Raw genomic sequence first — 23,164 nt, 5'->3', positions numbered from 1 at the left:
AACAGATAATCTCTCAGTGCTTTATGCTGTTCATGTAAGAACAGATAAATACTATGTGCAGACTCCAGTTACTGCAGTTACAGTCTACAAAAGCCTGTCAGTTAGTCTGTATAGGTTTAACCATAGTAACCTGTGTGAAACTCATTGTTTCCAAAGGTCTGTTTAGAGGCGTAAGCTCAGAGCTACTTTGTACCTTAGGGATTACTTAGTTACTTAGATACAGCCTCACTTCCTGCTCTACAATGCAGGAGCATGGTAAAACGGCCCCACCTACTGACTAAAACTCTTTGTGTTTCAGTAGTGATGTGAAAATGTGGGACAGTATTTTTTTTTAACATTTTAACGTTTTTAACATTTTAACAAAAATGAAACTCATGATAAATCTAAATCACTCAACTTCACTTTAAAAGAAATCAAAAAGATCTTTTTGAAAACAATACTGAAAAACAAAATACAAAAAATTTGTGTCTTATTTTCAGAAGTGTAAATTTAGGGGTTAAGGTTTGGTGCAGACACCTCCCAATAGAAAGAACCCTATAAATTATGATTTTGCATACATTTAGCTTACTATTATTTCTATTTGTGCCTTTAGAATAGAACACAGAACATAATCTGTGGAAATATATAAGGTCTGAATAATTCATTGTTTTTTTTTTTAATAGTTTTATTACTGGGACTGCAGTTTGAGCTAATTAGGTCAATTAGGTTGAATGGTCCATATATGGCACTAGAACTCTTAGCTTTGAGCCTTCTGACAAGTAATAAGCATTGTGGTATTTGTAGCTTGTAGCTGACCACTAAAAGAAAAGGATGTGGTTCATGTGGTAAAGAGAACTTAAGCTACTCCATCCATGACCTATAAAGTACTATGGTGAGGGTCAGTATATCTACATTTCCATCAAACCGAGAGAGTCCAGTGCACTCCAATATCTGTATGAGAAATGGCCAAACTCCTGACCGTGTTTATCCTACAGCTGCTTATAGGTGAGTTCATTGCTTTTAGCACATTTATAGATATAAAAAAGAAATCAATGTTTCCGGACACTGTTGTGCCAAAGATTTTGGGTCTAGCATGGGATTAGTACGTCTAAGGAGGGGGCAACATTATGCATGCATGTTTAGCCTCACCATCTGGTTGTGCTTAAATCTGTGGCTTAATAACGATGGGTTGATGGTGACATCCTCACATACAAATTGGATTGGATGAAGTTTTCAGTGAAGTCGGATATTGTGTTGTGTTCTTCAGCTGTTCACCAAAACTGAATGAGATGTATCGTTCATAAATGAAAGGGAGAATTTTTGATTTCTGACCTCTTTAGTAGAAGATATTAACCTGCATTCTTCTCCCTCTTTCAGGAACCTTCAGACTGTGTCTCCTTCAGAGAACTTTGGCTGACCTCAGATCTGTCCATCCTGGAGAAAACATCACCCTGCACTGTGACATCACTGCAGATTATGAGATATCATGGTACCACCAGAGCTCAGAGACGATGAAGCTGAAGATGTTGGTAACTGCTGAAAGAGGGGAACTGGACAGGTCCTTTTCTCTCAGTCATAATGTGGATGAAGGTCGCTATGAGGGAACTGAGGACACCAGCTCAGTCAGTTTAGTGATTATCGGTGTTGATGAGTCTGATTTGGGTCTGTATTACTGCGGAGGACGAAATGAAACCACACTCATTCAGTTTGGAAGAGCCATCAGACTGACATTTGGAGGTTTGTATTAATATTTTATTTAATGGCTACTTTCACTTATTTATTTACTCAGTCCACTCAATCAAAAGTCTATATATTTAGATATTTATCGTTAATTTTATATAAACGTATCTTGACAATTGGAACTAAACTTTGAATCTCCAAAAAAGAAACTTTACAGGAAAAGGAGGAAACTTACTTTTTTTAATGTAAATGAATGTAAAGATATTTTAAGTCATTTTGGAGCCTTTTTATTGATCTGTTCATCATGAACTTTAGACTCAACGTAAAGGGCAGTTGGCATTTATGTATGTTATATATATATATATATATATATAATGCAATAATTCATAATTCATTTTCTAGCTTATTACCAAGACCTCATTTATATATGTTGATAAGTCACATTGCATTGTCTTTAATGTAGTTACTGAATGAGTTCTCCACTGGGTCAGAAGTCAGTGTTGTGACTCAACAGCTTCATGTTTATTAAAAGGATGTTAAGAAATCTAACATACAGTCAGCAGAACAAACTTAACCCCTTAAAATCACAGGTTTTACTATTAAGTAACTACAGGGACTCCAATGCAAACTGGTTGAGCTGTTCTTAGTTTATAGAAGTGTGTGATAAAACTTTGGGCCCACTGACCATGTAAGGGGTTAACACTTACCTGAACTCTATGTAACTGAGGTACTCCGGGTGGACAGTTTAAGCTTAGTTCAAAAGTAAAGTCACGGTGCAGTCACATGCATGGCAGATATTAAAGTGACTATAAGGCATATGGGTTCATTTCACTTACCACATAGTTATTAATCTTAGAGCTTATTATCCAAAAACTATTGTTAATTATTCAGTATCTACTATACATATAATATGCAAGAATTATGTAAAAAAGGAAGCAAAGACTGTCAACAGGTTCTTTGAGTTAAACAGGTAAATGTGGAAATACACAAAAGACAATATTAAGCAGATGGTGATAGTTCATTGACACATCAGGTGGTCTCTGTATCTACAGTATAATCTCTAATATTTTAATGACTAGTGGTGGATAAAATACAAAAATCCTGTACTTAAGTAAAAGCAGAGATGCTTTTTACAAAATATTACATACATAAATGCAGAAGTAGAATAAGAATTATCTTTACTTGTGCTTAAAGTACAAAATATTTGCTATTAAATGGATTTAAGTATCCAAATTAAAAGTACAGTAAGTTGTTATAGCAACCCTTTGTTTTGTAGTCCCTTACATAGTAGATATTACCTGAAATTACAATATAAAAAGTTCCAAAAGATTCTAGCTAATTGACCTGTAAGAGGATGTGGAACAGCACCATCAGATACTGTGAAATGAAATTGAATTTTTAAAAGTACTGTTTTAAATGTTACAGAATGCACTGTAGGTCTGCAGTTAAGTATATGTGAGGATTTACAGACACAAATGAATCTATGGTTTAGAATAATAAGTGTTTGGCTACAGTTAGAGTTGGTGGTCCTACACTATAGATTATCTGCAATTCTAAAAAACAAAATTGTCTGATTTTCAACAGTGTTAGGGGTTAGGATTTGGAAAAGCATTAGGACCAAGAATAAGGTAAGGGTTAGTTTTTGGGTTGAATATTAAGCCCAATTAGAGCTGGCTTAGGTTTACCAGAGGAGGTCCAGTAACATAATTTGTGAGATCTAACTAGCTGTTTAATATGGCATTAAATTATCTGCATTATTATCATGTTATCATGGCATTAATTTCTCCAAACCATCTCGGATAGCCCTGATCAAAACATCTGCAGTGTTTCATTTAACTTGGTAAATTAGTCAACACCCAACAAGTGCAGTCAGGTGTCAGTACTTAACCTATATACAGGCTAAAATAAGTACGCCAAAAGTGGTTCATGATTAAACTGTGGCAAATGTTTGCACACAAATCATATTACATCAACACAACTGATTGATTTAGATTAGCTAGTTTTGTCAACAATTATGATAATGTAACACATTCTATAACACAATTTATTTGTATGCTACTACTTACTTACACTTATCAATGTAAAGTGCCATTTTTTATTTAGTACAGTAACTTTAGTGTCCCAGAAATGACTGACCTAAATTTAATCCCCGTTCCTGTTATTAATACCATTAACACATTTAGAAAAACTACATGTTCTCTTCATTTGCTCTCACTATAAGGAAAAAAATGTGGTGTTTTTACTGAAAAAAAGTTATTTTCTGGGCTGCCTTAAAATGTTTAATTTCACAAGAATCTGTGTTTTACTCTTTGTCAACTTATTATTTCAGTTTCAAATAACTTTTAAGGCAGCCTGTTAACGTTTCTCTGTTAAAACACCACCTATTTTCAGTGCAGGCCTTCCTCAGCACCACTGTGATCTGTCTTGCTGTGTTTGTGTGTTTCAGATCGGGATTTTCAGAATAACAGCTCTTCAGCACAGTCAGATTCTGATCCTCCTCCAGATCCTGCACTTTACTGGATCCTCATTATAGTCCTGATGTCTGTTTGTTTCATCTCTGTCCTGATGAATCTCATATTCTCATGGTTGTTCTGCTGCAGGGTGAAAGGTGAGAACTTCCTAATTGAAGGCCTACATTCACCTATTCAGAATCAGCTTACACCTTACCTTACTGTTAACCCCCTCATAGGGATCCCATTGCTGTAGGTGATAACCAGCACAAAACATGATGAATACAGTAGAAAGATATGTTATTTCTGTTTTCCTTCTTTGCATTTGTGGTTTCTGTGAATGTTCTCAGTGAACTGAAACATCTTTTGTTTCAGGAAAGTGCAGCAGTGATGCCAACGCTGATGACTCCATCGAAAAGGTAAAAATAATACATTGATCTTGCTACTTTTAATTTCTTACACTGTAAAAACAAGGGGCCACAATGGGTTCCTTAAAAAAATGTTAATTTGGGTTCCCTGAAGAACCATTGGTAACTCTTTCTATGAATGTCACATTTGTAAGCATCTATAAACACATTCATAACATGTTATAATGCATTCATAAGGCATTATAAACATGGCTATAAATATTTATGAGAATGCATTACACGTTATAACCATGTTTATTATGCATTATGAATTGTTAACATAATGCATTATAAGTACTGATCATAACAAATTATAAGAGCTCATAAGTCGTATTTGTCTGCTCTAAGTAAAGTGAAGCGTACTGTACTAAAGCCTCCTCCAGTGTTCAGAGTGAGGCTTCAAGTTGAAGTATTTACTGAAGGATTTACTGAAACACTAAAACATACATAATAAAGCACATTACAGGCTTCAAATGTCAGAGTTTAAACTAGAGCTGCCATCAGTGTTTTACCCAATGTGGGAAAGTCAATGTACACCAGCGTTAGCTTGGCACTAACTTAACACTGCATATCCAATATTATACTGTTTGGAGCATCTGAATATTCAGGACTGAAGCCCCAAAGATGCAGCCCTAACAGCCCCAGTGGTGAGAAATAAAATTCTGGAAATCTCAGGGTGTAATAAACTCTGTATCTGTCTTTACTTTACACTCTCCAAGCTGGGACTGACTTCTTTGGCACTGACAGAATAACACTACTTATAATGCATTAAATTAACAATTAATAATGCATAATAAACATGGCTATAAAGTGTAATTCAGTGTAATTCACTTTTATAAATATTTATAACCATGTTTGTAATGCCTTGTTTATAGATGCTTTCAAATGTAACGTTCAAAGAAAGTGTTACCGAACCATATTTGAAAAAGATTTATGTGTGTGACGAACCAGGTTTAAAAAACCTTCACACAATGTAAATATTCTTTACCAGTTTAAAGGTTCTTCCTAGAACCGTTACACTTACTGTTCCATTTACACCATTTGGCCAAAGTCCAAACTACCCTTGAACTCAGACACTAGAAAGACAAGAAAGATACAACATGTAGAACTGAGACAGAGCATGAGTGCAAATACAATACATTTCAATAAGTCCTGGTTTTTAAAAGTAGTGTTCATTTAGGTGCTTCAAATTTTCTTTAAACTCACACATCTCATTTACAAAAATCATTCTCCAAAGAATCATCCACTGAAAGACCTTTTAAGGAGTCAAATGTGGTGACTCCTTAAAATGTGGCCTTTATTTTTAACAGTGTAGTGGATAAAATCCATGAAGCAGTAGCAGACAATGCAGATAAACTAGCTTCATTATCATGTACAGCTTCTGAAAGGTGACGTGCACACTGTCAAAAACAGTAACCTAATTACATCATGTGGTGACAAGCCACTTAACTAGTATTATTTAGCTCAAAAAAAATTTTTTTTTTATTGAAACAAGGGTAATTTCATTTTTACATTGTGACGGGTCCTGTGGTAATCTGCGGGAGTGCAGACCTGGTCTATTAACTGGGGGTGGTCTGTTATTCTCTCGGTGCTTTATGATATTCATGTAAAAGCAGAAAGAGTTAAAGTCTATCTAGAGTTGGGGCGCCCGAACCTTTCTTGTGGTGAGTCGAAGACCAAACAGACAAAACAATACAAAAAAAAAGAAGACAGACAGGTTTCAAATCCACTTTTTAAAATGTGTTTTATAACAAATTGCACTATATTTTGTTACTAAAATACTTCAACAATACAACTTTAAGGCAAAACACTACAGGCAGAAATGAAAAGGTCCTATCAGTCATTCTTCAGATTGTTGGAGAAACTGCATCTATGTCTTCTTTTCAACTGTAATCTTAAACATGTCAAAACTCTCAATACGAATTTACTTTCAGTATGTTTAATCAGTACTTTCAAAAACACATTCCCTGTTGTCCTCACAATAAAACTTAAATTCTAACATCATGCAATTATTGAAATTTTAATTTTAAAATCATGCAAAAGCTAAATTTTTTTTTCAAATGTACATTTTTTGGTACGTTTAAGTAGATAACATCTCATTTGCATATCTAAATGTATTTTTTGCTAAAATTCCAATACAAACAATAATTGTATCAGTATCAGCGGTCAGCTGGCAACAATTCACTGTGATATCTTGCTTTAAAAAATTTCTCCATTCACTTGTAGTGTCTTGTCTTAAAACAAATGTATCTTTTTTTATGAAGCAAAAGTTTGTGCTCCTGTTAAATGATATGTTGTTAATTTTCTCAGTGTCCTCAAAGAGAACACATTTCTGCACATTTTAATGCACTAATGTTTATTTTCTGATTTTAACATATTGGGAAAAAATTATTATATATTCCCTGTGCAAAGGTTATGGCACACTTAATATTTATTCAAACGTATAAATGTCACTATAGAAACCTGTGTTACTACCATTGTTTCTCTGCATTGTGGCTCTGCAGTGAAATGAATGTGTACCTGTAGCGTCTCCTGGTTAAGGACACTGCTGGAGGCAGGGCTGGTCTTTGCACTAGGCACTATAAAAATACAAGTTATGTTTTGTGTTTTTTATTATTATTTATTATATTATAGTTTATTTGTCTTTGTATTTTTGTAAAATTACCTAACCATATTGGCAGAAATTTTGGATGTCTCAAGCACATTTCTCAAAACAAAATCAAAATTATCTCCCAATATGGTGAGATAATTTCACTCAAAATGAAAAATTACTTGGAACAAATAAAAAGAGGGTAGAAATTAAAGGGCCCATATCATGGAAAACATCATTTATGGAAATTTTTCTTGCTTTTTTGAAACATTGTTAGTTTTAAAACATACTGTTCACAGTCCATACAGTCTATATATAGCTTGCTTTGGAAACAGCAGGGTTGTTTCTGTTGTATCACAAAAAAACAATACATTTACTTAAATGCAAATTACGTTTACACAAATCTGTCAATTCAGCCTGCAGCAGTTTCGCTCCACCCATTTGCGCTGAAGTTATAAGGAGTGCTTCAGCCTGAACTGCTTTTTAAATGAAACGCAATGCAGGGCGTCAAATCAGTCTTAAAGGTATAGTAACAAAAACCACCTGTTTAATTCTGAGGGATCGAGAGAGTAGTGGCATTGTTGTGACAAACTTATGCAATATCTCAACACTTATTTGCTTGCTTTACTTTTTGGGCCGAGATGACAGATGTGTGGAATTACTTCGTAAAGTTTTCATTACACATCCCGAAGACTTTCAATGGGGTTAAGGTCGGGGCTCTGTGATGGCTAATTCATATGTGAAAATTGTTCCTCATGAAAATTGTTCCTCATTGTTCCTCCCTCCAGAGGCTTGTACAATGGACACTCTTGTCACTAGGGCAGTGCCCGTCTTGTCACTGGAGCAGTACCCTTCTTGTCACTGGGGCAGCACCCTCCCTTCACTGGTGTGGTCCCCTCAAGAGTACATCTCAGTACCTTTAGTCAGAGAACATAACTGAACCATAATCCACTGATATGATATGTTCTAAGCTGTACTGACTCCACACACCCCTTCTCGTCTCCAGGCTTTTATTTTATTGTTCTATTTAAAAACATTAGATAAAAATAGTACAAATACTATGCAGAATGTAAATTAAAACAAAATGCAATCATGTGGAAATCATTTAAAACCTATATTTTTGAAAATAGTACAAAAACAACATATCAAATGTTGAAATTTGTTACACTAAAATTGTTGTTGTTTTTTGAAAAATATATGCCCATTTTGAATTTGATACCAGCAACACATTCTAAAAATTTGGGACGGGGGAAACAAAATGCTGGTAAAGTTGTGTAATGCTAAAAAAACACCTGGCGATTAATTGGGAACAGGTCAGTAACATGATTGGGTATGAAGATCATCTCAGAGAGGCGGAGTCTTTCAGAAGTAAAGATGAGGAGGAGTTCACCACTCTGTGAAAGACTGCACAATGAAATAGTGCAACAATTCAAGAATAACGTTTCTCAATGTAAAACAGCAAAGAACTTTTGCTTTTCATCATCTACAGTTAATAATATCATTAAAAGATTCAGAGAATCTGGAGAAATCTCTGTATAAGAGGGACAAGGTCGAAAAACATTATTTGCTGGCCGTGATCTTTGGGCCCTCAGGCAGCACTGCTTTAAAAACAGACATGATTCTGTAGTGGAAATCACTGCATGGGCTCAGAAACACTTCTGAAAAACAATGTCTGTGAAAACAGTTCATCACTGCATCCACAAATGCAAGTTAAAACTCTAAAACGCAAAGAAGAAATTGTTGTCGGAAGAAAACCTCATATCTCCATTTTTGTCATTTTTCAGTTTTTGACATAATTTTAAAAAAGTCTGGTTCCTTCTCCTGTAAAGTTACCATTTTGGAGATATGAGGTTTTCTTCTGACAACAGCAGTATATATATATATATATATATATGGAGGAAATAAGTATTTGATCCCCCACTGACTTTAAAAGTTTTAATACAAAAAAATAAATGAAACGTCTCATAATTTTATGCCAGCTTTATTTTAACAGTGACACATAGAATATCAAAAGAAAAACTGAGAAAATTACATGAAATGAGAAATAAAAATTAATTTCATTGAAGGAAATAAGTATTTGACTCCCTAGTAAAACATCATTTAATACTTGGTGGCAAAACCCTTGTTGGCAAGCACAGCAGTCAGACGTTTCTTGTAGTTGTTTATAAGGTTTGCACTTCAGGAGTAATTTTGGCCCACTCCTCTCTGCAGATCATCTCCAAATCCTTAAGGTGTTTAGGCATGCATTTGGAAACGCGAAGCTTCAGCTCTCTCCATAGATTTTCTTGACCTTGATATGCTTCTTATGGAGCCACTCCTTTGTTTCCTTGGCTGTATGTTTTGGGTTGTTGTCGTGCTGAAAGACCCATCCACGACCCATTTTCAGTGCCCTGGCGGAGGCAAGGAGGTTGTCACCCAGGATTTTGCGTTACATGGCCCCGTTCATCTTCCTGTCGATGCGGTGAAGTTGGTCTGTGCCCTTAGAAGAAAAACACCCCCAAAACATAATACTTCCACCACCATGCTTGACGGTGGGGATGGTGATCTTAGGGTCATATTCTGTATTTTTCTTCCTCCAAACACGTCGAGTTGAGTTGAGGCCAAAGAGCTCAATTTTGGTCTCATCTGACCACAGCACCTTCTCCCAGTCTCTCTCGGAGTCATTATTATATTCACTGGCAAACTTGAGCCGGGCCTGGACGTGAGCCTTCTTGAGCAGAGGAACCTGGCATGCACTGCAGGATTTTAAACCATTACGTCTCAGTGTATTACCAATGGGTTTTTTGGAGACTGTGGTCCCAGCCTCCTTGAGATCATTAACCAGCTCCTCCCGTGTAGTTCTTGGCTGATTTTTAGCCTTTCTCATGATCAGTGAGGCTCCACGAGGTGATATCTTGCATGGAGCTCCAGGCCTAGGTCGATTGACAGTAATGTTGTACTTCTTCCACTTCCGAATAATTGCACCAACAGTTTGCATCACCTTCTCATCCAGCTTCTTACTTATGGCTTTGTAGCCCATTCCAGCCTTGTATAGGTCAACAATTTTGTCCCTGACATCTTTAGACAGCTCTTTAGCCCATGGTGGAGATGTTGGAGTGTCACTGAGTCTGTTGGCAGGTGGCCTTTTATACAGGTGACAATTTGGGACAGGTGTCTCTCATGCAGGTAACGACTTCACTGAGATTATGGTGTGTCAGTGGTCTGTGGGAGCCAACATTAGTCATGGTTTTTAGGGGGTCAAATACTTATTTCCCTCAATGAAATGCAAATTATTTTTTATTTAAATATTATTTAATTTTCTAGATTTTCTTTTTGATATTCCATCTCTCACTGTTAAAATGAAGCTACCACAAAAATCATAGACTGTTTAATTATTTGTCATTACAAATAGTACAAACTTTCAAAATCAGTGGGGGATCAAATACTTATTTCCTCCACTGAAAACATTTGGCACATTACGAAATGAAAAATACGACAAAGGAGACCCCGAACTGATGATCAGTTGAAATCCTGTATCAAACAAGAACAGGAAAACATTTCACTTTCTAAAGTACAGCAGTGTCTCCTCAGTTCCCAAACACTTACAGAGTGCTGTTAAAAGAAGAGGTGATGAAACACAGTGGTAAACAGGCCCCCGTCCCAACTTTTTTGGAATATGTTTCTGCCATCAAATTCAAAATGGGCAAATATTTTTCCTCATTTATTTGCTATGTTGTCTTTGTTCTATTTTCAAATAAATATAGGTTTAAATGATTTGCACATGATTGCATTTTGTTTTAATTTACATTTTGCACAGCATCCCAACTTTTTTGAAAATGGGGTTGTACTTTTCACCTGAAAAAACTTATTTAAGGTTCACAATTGGACCTTAAAGCCTCTGTTGTACCTTTGAGGGAACATTTACATTGTTTGTACCTTGATGAATGAAAAATATTCCTGCATAGAGCCTTTATTTCTAACAGTGTACTGTAGCCCTGAGACTACTTTGAAAATGTGCATCCAGGAGACCCCTATTCCTGTCTTTCACCCAGAGCCCCAGGAACCTCCCGGCTGGAGGATATTAAACCCTCTCACTGTTACTAGAAATAAATACAAAAACATTTCTTTTTAAGGAGTAAAACTTTTCTGTTAGAGTGAATGTTAATTATTTACGTAATAAAAAATAATTATGTCAGGGCCCCACCTTGAAGATGAAGCAGAAATATCCCTCTGGTAATGACAGCATGAGAGTGAATTGCAGGAACAGCAGTCAGGTGAACTCTTGTTCTCTCCTCTCCAAGTTTCATGTCAGCAAAAAACCCAAAAAACTCCACTGAGCAACAGCGTTTACAAACTGCAACTCGGAATTTATAACCACGCCACAAGTTTCATTTCATGCACGCTCATACGAGTGTGCATGAAATGAAACTCATGTTTGCAGCAGCGGCCTCTTTGGAGTCCAGTCAAGTCCAGACAATAACTGGGTGTAATGGCTCACTCCACACAGGAGCTCATCATTTTGAAACAACATGGTGATGATATAGACTCTTCGTCAAAGTTTAGTTACAACTCTGACTAATGCACAATGGAAAGTAAAGGAGTGACACTGACAACTGAATAAATTCAAAACGTAAAATGTAAAAATTTTAAAAATTCAAAATTTAAAAATTTTAAATTGATCAAAATTTAAAATGTTGATATGCTAGACATACTGGCCAAAATGGATGCACATTTGTTTGTACCTAATTCTGTCCTGTATAGGTCTAACTATTCTTAGGCCGACGGATGAACATTTTACATGGCTCACGGGTCAGACAGGAGGGCCCCTCTGCAGAATACTGCAAAGGAGGTCAGCACTGAGTCTGATTATTTGAATATCTTGTCTAGGAACGTATGCATTTTCCATTCTATTTATTCACTGTCAGCTTTGAATATACCTGATGTGCCTTCTGACCACTACTACGTGCTGTGGTGTTTGTAGCATGTTGCTGACTGCTGAAAGAACAGGATGTGGGGTATATGGTAGAGGGTCTAACGATCTAACTCTGCACTGGAAATTGAGCAGTCCATCCATGTGTGACCTACAAAATGTTGTGGTCTATTCACATTTTCCATTAGGTCAGAGAGGTTCCAGTTCGTTTTAAAGTGTGACGCTTTTCTATTAGAGCATTTATTTATCTGGGAACATGTACAGTTCTGTGAAAAGCTTTGAGAAAATTACATTTAAAAAAGTGTTTATTTGCTCAGAAAAACACAAATATTAGAACATAAATTATGTATGTCAATGTGTTTAATTACTCCCTGTCCTCTCCTCAAGAAAGTCCCATATTAATAATAGTTTTTATCCAATACTTGCTTTATCAAATCAGTGCTTCATGTTAAATTATGCTGATGGAGTTTAATAAATCTATGTGACGTCTGAACTTTATTCCTCAAACTAACTCACAATACATCAGCTATGTTTTAAAAATCGAAATTCTTGTTACTTTTAACTTTATTTATATTATACTGATTTATGGTGTTTTTACAAGCAAAAATAGCTTCACCTCTGAGGTAAATGGTTGGAGAAACTAATATTGTAATAATTTCCTAACAATTTATTTAAAAATGATAATGTAATAACTTGCCCAATAATGTAACACAATGCATTTACTGATAATGTAAAAGGATTTTTACTGATAACTTAATACCTTATTACATTACATTGGGAATCTATTACATTGTCAGGGTGACCAAACAGTAATGTCTTAATAAATTATTGGAAATGTATAATATTTCTAAGGTTTGCTCAAATTTGTTATCAGGATGGCGGATGTAAAACTTTTAAGAGCAACAAAAATCTAGCCTTACTTGCCTAATCTACAACAAAATAGTAGTAAAGTTTAATGAAAACTATATGAAAACAAATCTATTCACGATAGAGAAGTGTGATGTACCAACACTGTGAATACCCTTTAGGCACCTAGTTCCCTGAAATAAACTTGTGTGTCATCAGCAAAGCAATGAAAAGAAGTATTATGCCCATGAAAAATACATCCCAGAGGAAGCATATAAATGAGGAACAGGATAGGACCCAATACTGAGCCCTGGGGGGACACCTAAAGTAATAACCTTAAAAGGTGATGAATATCTACCCAAGGTTACACATTCCTTATGCCCAGTCAAACAGGAATTAAACCAATTTAAACAGTGCCTGAAATTCCTATGGCTAAGAATAGCATGGTCGATAGTATCAAAGGCCAAGCAGCAACAAGCGGCAAATCAAAGCATGAAGTGACAATCTGAACAACTGAATCTGGCAAATTCCTCAGTTGTAGACATGTAAACCAATTGTAGAATGTCCCTAGCCTCCATTTTTGAAATTTTTGGTACTGCCAGCATTGCACTTATATTCCCAATATTACAGCACAAAAATGGAAGAAAAGATGAACTTGCAAGTGTACCGCAGTTCATATTTTAAACAAATTTGTGATGAAAATAGCAATTTTGTTCACATTTTCTTGTCAGAAGTTTGAACCATTTGAAGCTGGATGGTATGCAGCAGATTTTATGCTTCTTTTTGAAGTAATTTCTTCAGTAAAAATCGTTCAAAATTATCAGTTAAGACAGTGTATTACATTATTGGGCAAGTTAGGTTTAACTACATTATTAGGTTCTACAGTGATTTTAAACAATGTGCTTGGATGCCTTTTGCACAGTGTGTCTGTGTATACAGTGTAGCATCAGTGTAGAGGATGCGAGAATCATAGGGCTTTGTGCGAATGCTCTTTATTGAACAGCAAAAGTGAAGAAATGACAGCTGGGATAGCAGGATGGCCACTTCCTGCCACACAATTCAGCTTGTTGGTAGACAGTGCCGAACTACCCCAAAACCCAACACAAATTAGCACAAACAACACATATACCCATATTTGAGCTAAGACCAACAACTATTTACAACATTTGACTACCTCCCACTAGGAATACTGCACTCACAAGAGGTCATGCATGTGTATGCACTGCATGGCCACACCTCCTGCACATCCACGGCCATGTGTACCAGTAGTGGGATGCTACAAAGCCCCCCCTTCAAAGGTGACACTATCCTGGTGACCTCACAGAGCCCCCACCTCATATTTTAGTGTCCTGTTACTGGCTTGCGTGGTAGGAGAGACTTTACATGTTCTAAATATATATGCTATTAAACATAATAGCAGAGTTGGTGCCTTTGAAGCTAGTAAGCTCCATCGTCATTAAATCCCTTAATAATATGATCCATTGGTGAGTCTAGACACTCTTATAAACGACACTGCCTGTTTGTTATCCATGTAGTTTCTGAATATTCAGGCTTAGGACGTAGTTAGTGTGGAGTTATACTGCTGTTATGACACAGATATCTGCTGGTCTTTGTCTCTTCAGGACGTGGACCTACAGTACGCCAGTCTCCAACACATTGCAGTGACCAGAGGAGCTGCTCAAAGAAACACAGTGTCTGATCCTGACAGTGTGACCTATTCAGGAATCATCTCACGGCCCACTGGACAGCGTGAGGCTTCTCTAAATAAACACAAACAAAATAAACACAAGTAAACAGAAAGGTATCTGATTTCAGATGAGATGTTCAGAAAGTTCTTGTGAATCACCCACAACCCAGGACACATGAACTGGACTGTTGTAAAGTGGAAGAGAATGGACAAAACGCCTAGCACTGACCTGTTCAGAGCATATAACGAACATAAAGAGTATATAAAGGATAGTGCAATACTCTGGTATGGAGAAACATTATAATACCCTTGTAAAGCCCTTACCAAGCCTTATCAAGCCAGTGCAGGAGTAAAGCAGTAATGAGCAGTAATGGCTGCTCATTACTGCTTTATTAAGCAGTAACTACAATGAATTAAACATTTTTCCAGAGCACTAATAAATCACAATTAGGTATATAATGTGCGTAATATCTTTTGAGTCCCATCAACACCTTTATAATAAATTACACATTAGCTTTAAATACAGAAACACTGACCACAGGTCTTCAAATCTGGACCTTGACTCCAATTATTGATCCTGAATGTTGTGATCATTGGTCTTCATAAATGTTCTGGAAAAGATTTTAATGTTTAATACACAAATGAAAATGCTGTGGATACTGCTTAATTCATCATATATCCTACTTAATAAAGTAGTAATGAGTATCCAGTTAATGACTATCTACTGATTAATGAGTTATAAGGAGCTTTACAATGGCATTATAATATCCCACACTGAAAAGTTACCAATAGATACACAGAGTGTAAGAATATCTCATTCACAGAATCCATAAATACTGAAAAAAAATCCTCACATGTGATGACAATGAAAACAAATAATCATTTACAGCAAAATTGTCCATTCCAGCCTGGCAAATCTGACCAGAAGTGCCTACAAGAATAACTTTACATTTAGTATCACTCAATTGCAGAGTTGCTCCACAGATCTACCTGTCCATTAAAACCAGTATAATTATAACTCTAAGTGCTCTGGCTACAATACACATGAACTTACAGTGTCCATAAAGCCTGTAAAATAACATTTTTCATCAATTACTTTATTGTCTAGTTAGTACGGCTTTTTTGTTGTTAGCAGTGCGCAATACTGTAAATGTTAAGCTTAATGTCACCACAAAACATCACGAGTATTGAATAATTGTGTACATTTAAAAAACCATCACTGCTCTTGGTTGTTATTGACTTTTAAAAAGCCTAGGATAGTATTTGTTGTTTATATATGTCAATATGAACTTTAATAATATGAAATAAAAGCAGCAAATGAAAATAAAGCTCTTTTGCACATCAGCATGCAAAGAAAAAAAAAAAGGATGAGACCGATGCTTACAAATGTCCAGCCTACCACAACCCGTCTTCCAAAAAAATAGTCTTCCAAAATAATAGTCCAGTGTGGCTCTGTATACATATATATACAGAGCTCTATCTGTTTATGATCTTTGCCATATAGCAGCTCCCGAAATTAGTGCCACCTACTGGTGAAGGAAAATTGCTGTCATTTCCAGCCGTGGAAACATTCTGCTCGCAGAATGCAGATGTTTAGATTCATGCTGTTCTTTTTTTACTACCTCCTCAGAACAAGAGCAGCCATGAAAGGAAGTAGCACTATGATCTTTGAGGGGGGATAGTTCATTCTGGCATCATCTGGAAAGAAAGATAAAAGGGAAATAATGTTCCACTAGAAACAGACAAAGCATCAGGCAGTGTTAAACTGGAAACAGACAAAGCATCAGGCAGTGTTAAACTGGAAACAGACAAAGCATCAGGCAGTGTTAAACTGGATACAAAGTATTGCACAGATGGTAAGTTTAGAGGAGTGTGGGTCTGAGATAACTGAGTTATCAGGGTTGGTCTGGTGTTTTCTTTTGTTTTTTTTTGGAAATCTTAGTTTCAGATTTCTCTACATTAAAAAGCTGAAATCAGTCAGAAAGTGAGGATAGACGCCCCCTATAAGTTCTCTCCTAACTAGATCTAAACTTAGCTTATTTACTGAATGGCTACAGCCAAATTAATTCTGAGATTTGCCATTAGATCTAGATTTTCTGTCATTGGATAACATGGATTTATGCAGTCATATTAAACTATACAAGAAAAATGTCTTTATTTAGATCATATGGTTATGGAGAGTTGTGCAGAGACCAGTACATTTAATAATGTAGGAAAAAATTTAGAACCTTGAACACACACTAACCTTTTGGACAAATTATTACTATTATTATTATGAAAAAAACAATGAAATGGCAACAATAAAGATGATCCTATTTTCCTTTTTCTTTTTGTGCCATTACAACATTTTCTGGTTTACTAAAAATACCAGTTCAAAGAGATGGAAAGGACGCAGTGCAGTCTGTGTTATGTCTATGAATTCCATCACTTTCTCATTCTCATGTTCAGGCTTGTTATTACTGTGATCTGAGATCATCTCTGATTTACATCTAATGTCAGTATCTGAGTCTCTGTGTCACTAACTCAACACCAGACACTCAATAGCCTTGAGTCTTGAGAATCCAGACTGAATACCTATACTACTGACGCAAACTCAAAGGCATTGTTATTGCTGCCAAACTTCTGACAACACTATTCTTTTTTTAACCAGTATAAAGTTCTTAGTCATACAAAAGAATGCTTTGAAAAAGCTGGTAATCCCCTCACCTGATGCTGCTGCATTTTCATTTGAACTGGATGAACTTTTTTCAGGTGTTTCTTTGAGAGAATAAAAAAGAAACATAATCGTAAAAATACTGTATTGTATTGTTTAAAAGTCATCATGGCTCAACCTAATGTAATCATTCAGTTAGTAATGAAATTACTACTCAATTAACAAAATTCATAGTAGGTTGGATTCAGGTATTTTTGAGACCATTTAAGATGCATGTTTATTCCGATTTTAGCTGATGCTTTCTCAATGAAAGCATAATTAAATAATGTCTCTGATATTCAGAGCCTCTGACCTTTGTGTACCATATAACAAAGAACAAACTGTACCATTTTACCTGAACCCAACAGCACATCTGAAAGTCGAGTTCAATTAAAAAGTATGAATGTAAGCATGATTGTACAAACTATACAGTTCTTTGATACTCGCTTTTGCCCCAACATTCACCTACTTCTTAAATCTAATCAGACCTGTAGACAGCATAGCTTATCAGTGAGATAAAGACTGTTACACATCGAACACGACGCAAAAAAAAACAAAACAGAAATGCAAGGAACTTCAACAATGTTGTTTGTGTACAGAAAAAATGGGAAGAAGGTCTTCAAGTGCAAAAAGACATTCTTTGCTCTTCACAAATTGGGCAAATTGTGATTTCAGTTTGGCTGCTCCGTTTTGAGAAAGGGAAAAGAGAACAATGAGTTTCACCTCCCCCGCCTTTCCGGAATTTTGTATGTGCTTTCACAAAGCCCGGAGGTGCAGTGAAGAAAAAGTACTGAGACACTTTTGCTTTTGTTATTTATCATGTATGCAAGTCCACTTTACTTACCTCCACACACATAATGTCTTTGGACTGTGTACAAAAAATGATGTATTCATAAATATGAACAAATATAGATTAAAAAACTAAAATGGAAAAGTATTCAGACACCACAAATAAAGAAGTAATTCACTTTTTGTAGCATTGTGCTTCAGTTTTGGCAAACCGACTTCAGGTTATGATGGTCCATCTGATGGACTCGCAATAGCAAAATCGTCCTCGGCTGATTAAATTAAATATCTCCTGGTTTATTGCTCCATTCATGTTTCCTTTGATGATGATTACAGTATACAAGCTGGCCAATTGTGTGGTGTATAGGGTAGTGGGTGAAACGTTTGCCATAAGCGTAACAACAGTTCACTGTTGTGTATATGCTGTATCATGTGACTTACGGCTTAATACATCATGGCTTTTTTGAAAAAGCCTTCGGCTTTAGTGATATTCTAACTTTTTCACTTCATCTTAGTATAAAAACTCATTTTGTGATATTCGAGTGTTTTTTTTTTGAATTTCAGGCTTTTCCATTCAGCACATATTCAAAATTTGCAAAAACTTGGTGGATGGAAAACCTGCTACTGAGAGGTCAAGTGAGTTCGTGTTGCCTGTGCAAGTTTGCAAAAAGCAAACAGAGGAAAATAATATCACATTTTTGTCTTTTGAATTTTTTTTTTGTTGTGTAAGACATCATCAGTTAAACATGTGCTTGAATTTATTTACTGATGTCTGAATAAATTCTACAAATAAATGATGCTCAGCATGTAAGGATCTTAAGCCCGTACAAAAGCCTGAGCTGTTCTGACTTGTGACAGTCCTGTTCTACTGACATCATACTTACCATCAACTGAGAGTTGAACACTTTGGAGAAAAACTCTTTTAGAACTGAGAGCTCTCTTCGTTCGTCTCACCAGCAGGTAGCTTTCATAAACTCCTGCATCATCAGGTCTGACGTTCTTCAACTCCAGTGAACAGTCCCCCTTCAGCAGGTGATCTTCAGGAACGTCCACGCGGTCTTCATACCCCTCACCCTGATACAGCTCCTCGCCCCTTCGCTCAAACACCGTCTCAGCAAAGGTGCGCCACTCAACATGGGGACTTTGGGTGGACACGTTTCTCCAGTCACATGGCAGAACAGCTGAGGAACCCACTCTGGCAGACATGAAGATGCGAGAGGGTGCTGGAAGGGAGCCTGGAGGGTGAGCATTAAAATTGAGATTAAATTTACATCTTCCAAGCAATGGTTGATGCTGGTTATTTGTTTCATTTGCTTTGAAGAAAGTGTTTAGATGGTGACTTACTGACACAGGTGGCAGACCATAAGATGGAAACATAAAGAAGGAAAAACATGATCATCAACTGCTGGACTGTGTGGAGGACTGAAGGTCCTGAAAACAAATTAAATAAGACAGTGTGTAAATGTGCGTAATCAGTGTGTTAAATTAATGCACAGTACGAATAACATGTGGATGACCTGTCATGTGCAATTCCTAAACTGCTCACCAGAGATCATCATCTCCTGAGTACAAACCATCACTCTCACACACCTGTTCTCAATCTCCACTCATCAGCTCCTCTACAAATACTCTCACACTCTCTCTCCACTGTTTGCAAAGCACTGTTAGTGTATTTCTGCAATCCTGAACCTTTTTCCCTGCAACTTCTTGGACTTTTTTTCTTGGAAGTTTTTTTGTGACTTCGATTTTGGATTTCTTCTTGGATTTCTCTGCCTTGGCTCTTTTGTATGTTTTTTTTTTGTTTTTTTTTTTATGTGTGTTTTAAGGCTGTGTCTATATTGCGGTCAATCAGGACATTTTAAGTCATCCAGTCCATCTCTGCTCAACAACTCTGTAAGGGTGAGTGTATCAGTTTTTCCCAGTGTTGAAAGACAAAAACTCACATTGCCAATCAAATTACCATGGAATTCCCATAATTTCTCTTTTTCAGCCCTAGATTCCGGAGCAGCAAGAAGCTATATTGATCATGAACTGGCTCTCAGACTAGAGCTTCCAATCTTAGCATGCAAGGTACCCCTCTCTGTAAAGGGTCTGGATGGTCAATTTATTGGCATGGGAAAAATCAGTGAAACCACTGCCCCTCTCACGTCACTCACAGGTCTGCTCCATTCAGAGACTATTTCACTTTTTCTCATTACATCCCCTGACAACCCTGTCATTTTAGGATATCTCTGGCAAGGACACCTTTTGCTGGTCCACGGGAGAACTAAAGCAGTGGAGTGAACACTGTTTTTTGAGTTGTCTGACTCTTCCTACATGAGCAAGGTGGGCACTGTTTTTCATCAGCTTTAAATTTAACCTATATACCTGGATTCAAGAACGGCAAAGGTGGTCCTTTATCACACATGTATGAAACTAAACAAACCAAACTAACTGAAGAAACCATTCTTCCCCCTTTCTGTATAGTAGCACCTCTGTGTTGGGAGATTATGGATGACATCCAGTGAGCCCAAATTGCTGAACCTCCGCCACCCGAATACCCTCCATCAAAGACTTGCATTCCCCACAGTATTCGTGCCCCCTACACAGGATTCAGCTCCGGTCAACAGGTATTCATCATACACTCTCCTTAGTTCAGAATAAATTCTGGTGGCCATTGATAGCTAAAGATGTCACTGTTAAAGTCTGTCAAATTTGTGCCCAGAGCAAATCATCCTACCAACTCCCTGCTGGTCTCTTAGAACCACTTCCTGTGCCATTTATCTCATTTGGTCTCATTTATGGTCTCATTTATCAATTTATTTGATCACTTAGTTATGTTTTTTCACAAGCCTGTTGCCAGGTGCCCTTCCTTAAAATCCCCACTGCCATGGACATAGGGGAGACCCTGTTTCAGTTGTTCTGATTCTCTGGAATTCTAAAAGACATAGTCTTGGACCGGGGCATGCAATTCACTTCAAATATGTGGAAGGCCTTCTGCAAACTACTAAATATTTCAGTGAGTCTGACATCTGAGTATCACCCACAGTCTAACAGGCAGGTGGAACGACTGAATCAGGCCCAAAATTCTCTCACTAATGCCTCTATGGCTCTGACCCCTTTCCAGTGCATCTTGGGATATCAGCCCCCTGTCTTTCCATGGTCAGGCAAACCCTCTGATGTGCTGGCAGTCGACGAATGGATGAAGTGTTATGAGCAGACCTGGGAAGCTGCTCATGTACAATGGGCTATCAGAGACATGTCAATGGGCTATTCAGAGACAAAAGCTCCTGGCAGATGCATAGAATGCCTTCTGAAGTGTGTGCCAGGAGCTTTTGTCTCTGAATAGCCCATTGACATGACAGAAGGTGTGGCTTTCCACTTGGGATCTTCGTCTCTGTCTTCCCTGTAAGAAGTTAAGCCCTCACTTCATTGGTCCTTTCACTTCAATTACCCACCAACTATCGGTTTTCCCTGACTTTTCATGTCTCCCTATTGTAACCTGTCTCTAGGTTGGGTTCCCTTGTCCTCCTCAGATTCTCCACCCCTTCGATTGTGGATGCACCACTTTACCTGAAAATATGTACATACATCATCTAGAAGATGAAGAATATTTAAATCCTTCATGTCAACAAGCATGTATGTGGGTTCAATGTCACTCTAAGAGTGTTTTGCTGCATCCTGCAGCGACGCTGGATACCGCCATCTGTTTTCACACATGCTCAGACTGAGAAATCCGAAAGAAATCAGAGTAAGACTTTACATGCACTGAGAAATCTGATTACAGAGCTAAAATCCAGCTCTCTTTATTTTTAGCGAGACTCATAGAAGATCTGCATTTTCTGTTCTGTTGTTAAAGGGAATACTGAAATGAAATAGGATTACTCCCTTTTGGGAAAATAAAGGATCAAAACGCCTACTGAATGTATTTTTTTTTAAACTCGTGGTTTAGCTTCAGATGAGATATATATATATATATATATATATATATATATATATATATATATGTGTATATATATATATATAATATATATATATATATATATATATATATATATATATATATATATCATTATAACAAGCCTTTGGGGAAAAAACGAATAAACTTTTAAAAACGGCAAGTGCAGCACAGAACAACAGTCATTGCCCAGACATTTTTAACAAGCATACAGAACATTTATACCCAAATATCATCAAGTGGGAGTTCTGTACCTGCTGATATGTGCACAGAGCTGTGATTATTAGAAGAACTAAAATTTATTCACAGAACATTCACAGCTTTTATAGTGTAAATAATATCAAATGTCTATGTGAAACATACTTCTTTACAAATCACAAAGAAAAATGCCTTACTTTGTCCTTTGGGAGGGAGCTTATGGGTTTGCCACCAGCATCAGCTCACATCTGCTAAAGTGTTACAGGAAATGTGGTTTCTCAGAGTCCTTTATATGTATACACTCCCATGCATAGAGAACAGAAAGTAAAACTAGACAGGGTATCAAGATAAACTGACCAGTACTGCATTTTTTTCCAGCCTTTTGTTGCCCCATCCGAACTTTTATAAGATGTGTTGCTGCTTCAAATTGAGTTAATATTTTTATGAAATGGTAAAATGTCTCACTTTCACCATCTGATATGTGTTCTATGTTCTACTGTGAATAAAATGTGTTTGAGATTTGCAAATCACTGCATTCTGTTTTTATTTACATTTTACAGAGAAATAATTTCGAATTAATCATTTTAAAGTGACATTATTTCATATTAAACTTACATTTATCCATTGTTCCAATGAAATAATGTAAACTGCACATGGCAGCAGATAATCTTTTTGTTACAGAATATGAATTTGTATGTATAGAAACAAAATTAATAAATTTCATATTGCAAGTAACCAAAAGGAAGGCTGCTCTTACTGCCTCTGTTATGGTGGGGGTCTTCTTAAATGGACCAACTTCCAATAGTGGGAAATGTCCTGACTCTCCTGATCCTCCTGGAGATACATACTCAGAGATTCTTAATGCTGTAATTATTAAAAAACTGTATGAATGCGATCTTTGATCTCCAGAAACCCTATAAAGTACTAATACTAATAATACTCCGATAATACAGGAGGATCCAGGACAAGCAAAAGGAGCAGATGTTCACATGACTTCAAAAAC

The 23,164-nt window shown here is 36.6% G+C and overlaps 1 protein-coding gene across 1 annotated transcript; it reads left to right on the top strand.

Moving 5' to 3' along the window:
* Window positions 1–893: 893 nt before the first annotated feature.
* On the top strand, window positions 894–14,847 carry LOC118802854. Its single transcript, XM_036563275.1, has 5 exons — window positions 894–984; window positions 1,357–1,716; window positions 4,106–4,267; window positions 4,485–4,528; window positions 14,484–14,847. The coding sequence occupies exons 1-5, from the start codon at window positions 942–944 to the stop codon at window positions 14,652–14,654; spliced, it is 780 nt and encodes a 259-aa protein (XP_036419168.1). The 5' UTR covers window positions 894–941; the 3' UTR covers window positions 14,655–14,847.
* The last annotated feature ends 8,317 nt before the right edge of the window (window positions 14,848–23,164 follow it).

This window comes from Colossoma macropomum, unplaced genomic scaffold, assembly GCF_904425465.1.
Source record: "Colossoma macropomum unplaced genomic scaffold, Colossoma_macropomum, whole genome shotgun sequence".
NCBI classification, from domain to species: Eukaryota; Metazoa; Chordata; class Actinopteri; order Characiformes; family Serrasalmidae; genus Colossoma; species Colossoma macropomum.
This window is presented reverse-complemented; position numbering and strand designations above follow the sequence as displayed.

Coding starts and splice junctions, on each gene's coding strand:
- LOC118802854 (XM_036563275.1), top strand. CDS start 942: ATGGCCAAACTCCTGACCGTGTTTATCCTACAGCTGCTTATAG. Junction 1,717..4,105: donor CATCAGACTGACATTTGGAG/GTTTGTATTAAT, acceptor TGTGTGTTTCAG/ATCGGGATTTTCAGAATAAC. Junction 4,268..4,484: donor GTTCTGCTGCAGGGTGAAAG/GTGAGAACTTCC, acceptor CTTTTGTTTCAG/GAAAGTGCAGCAGTGATGCC.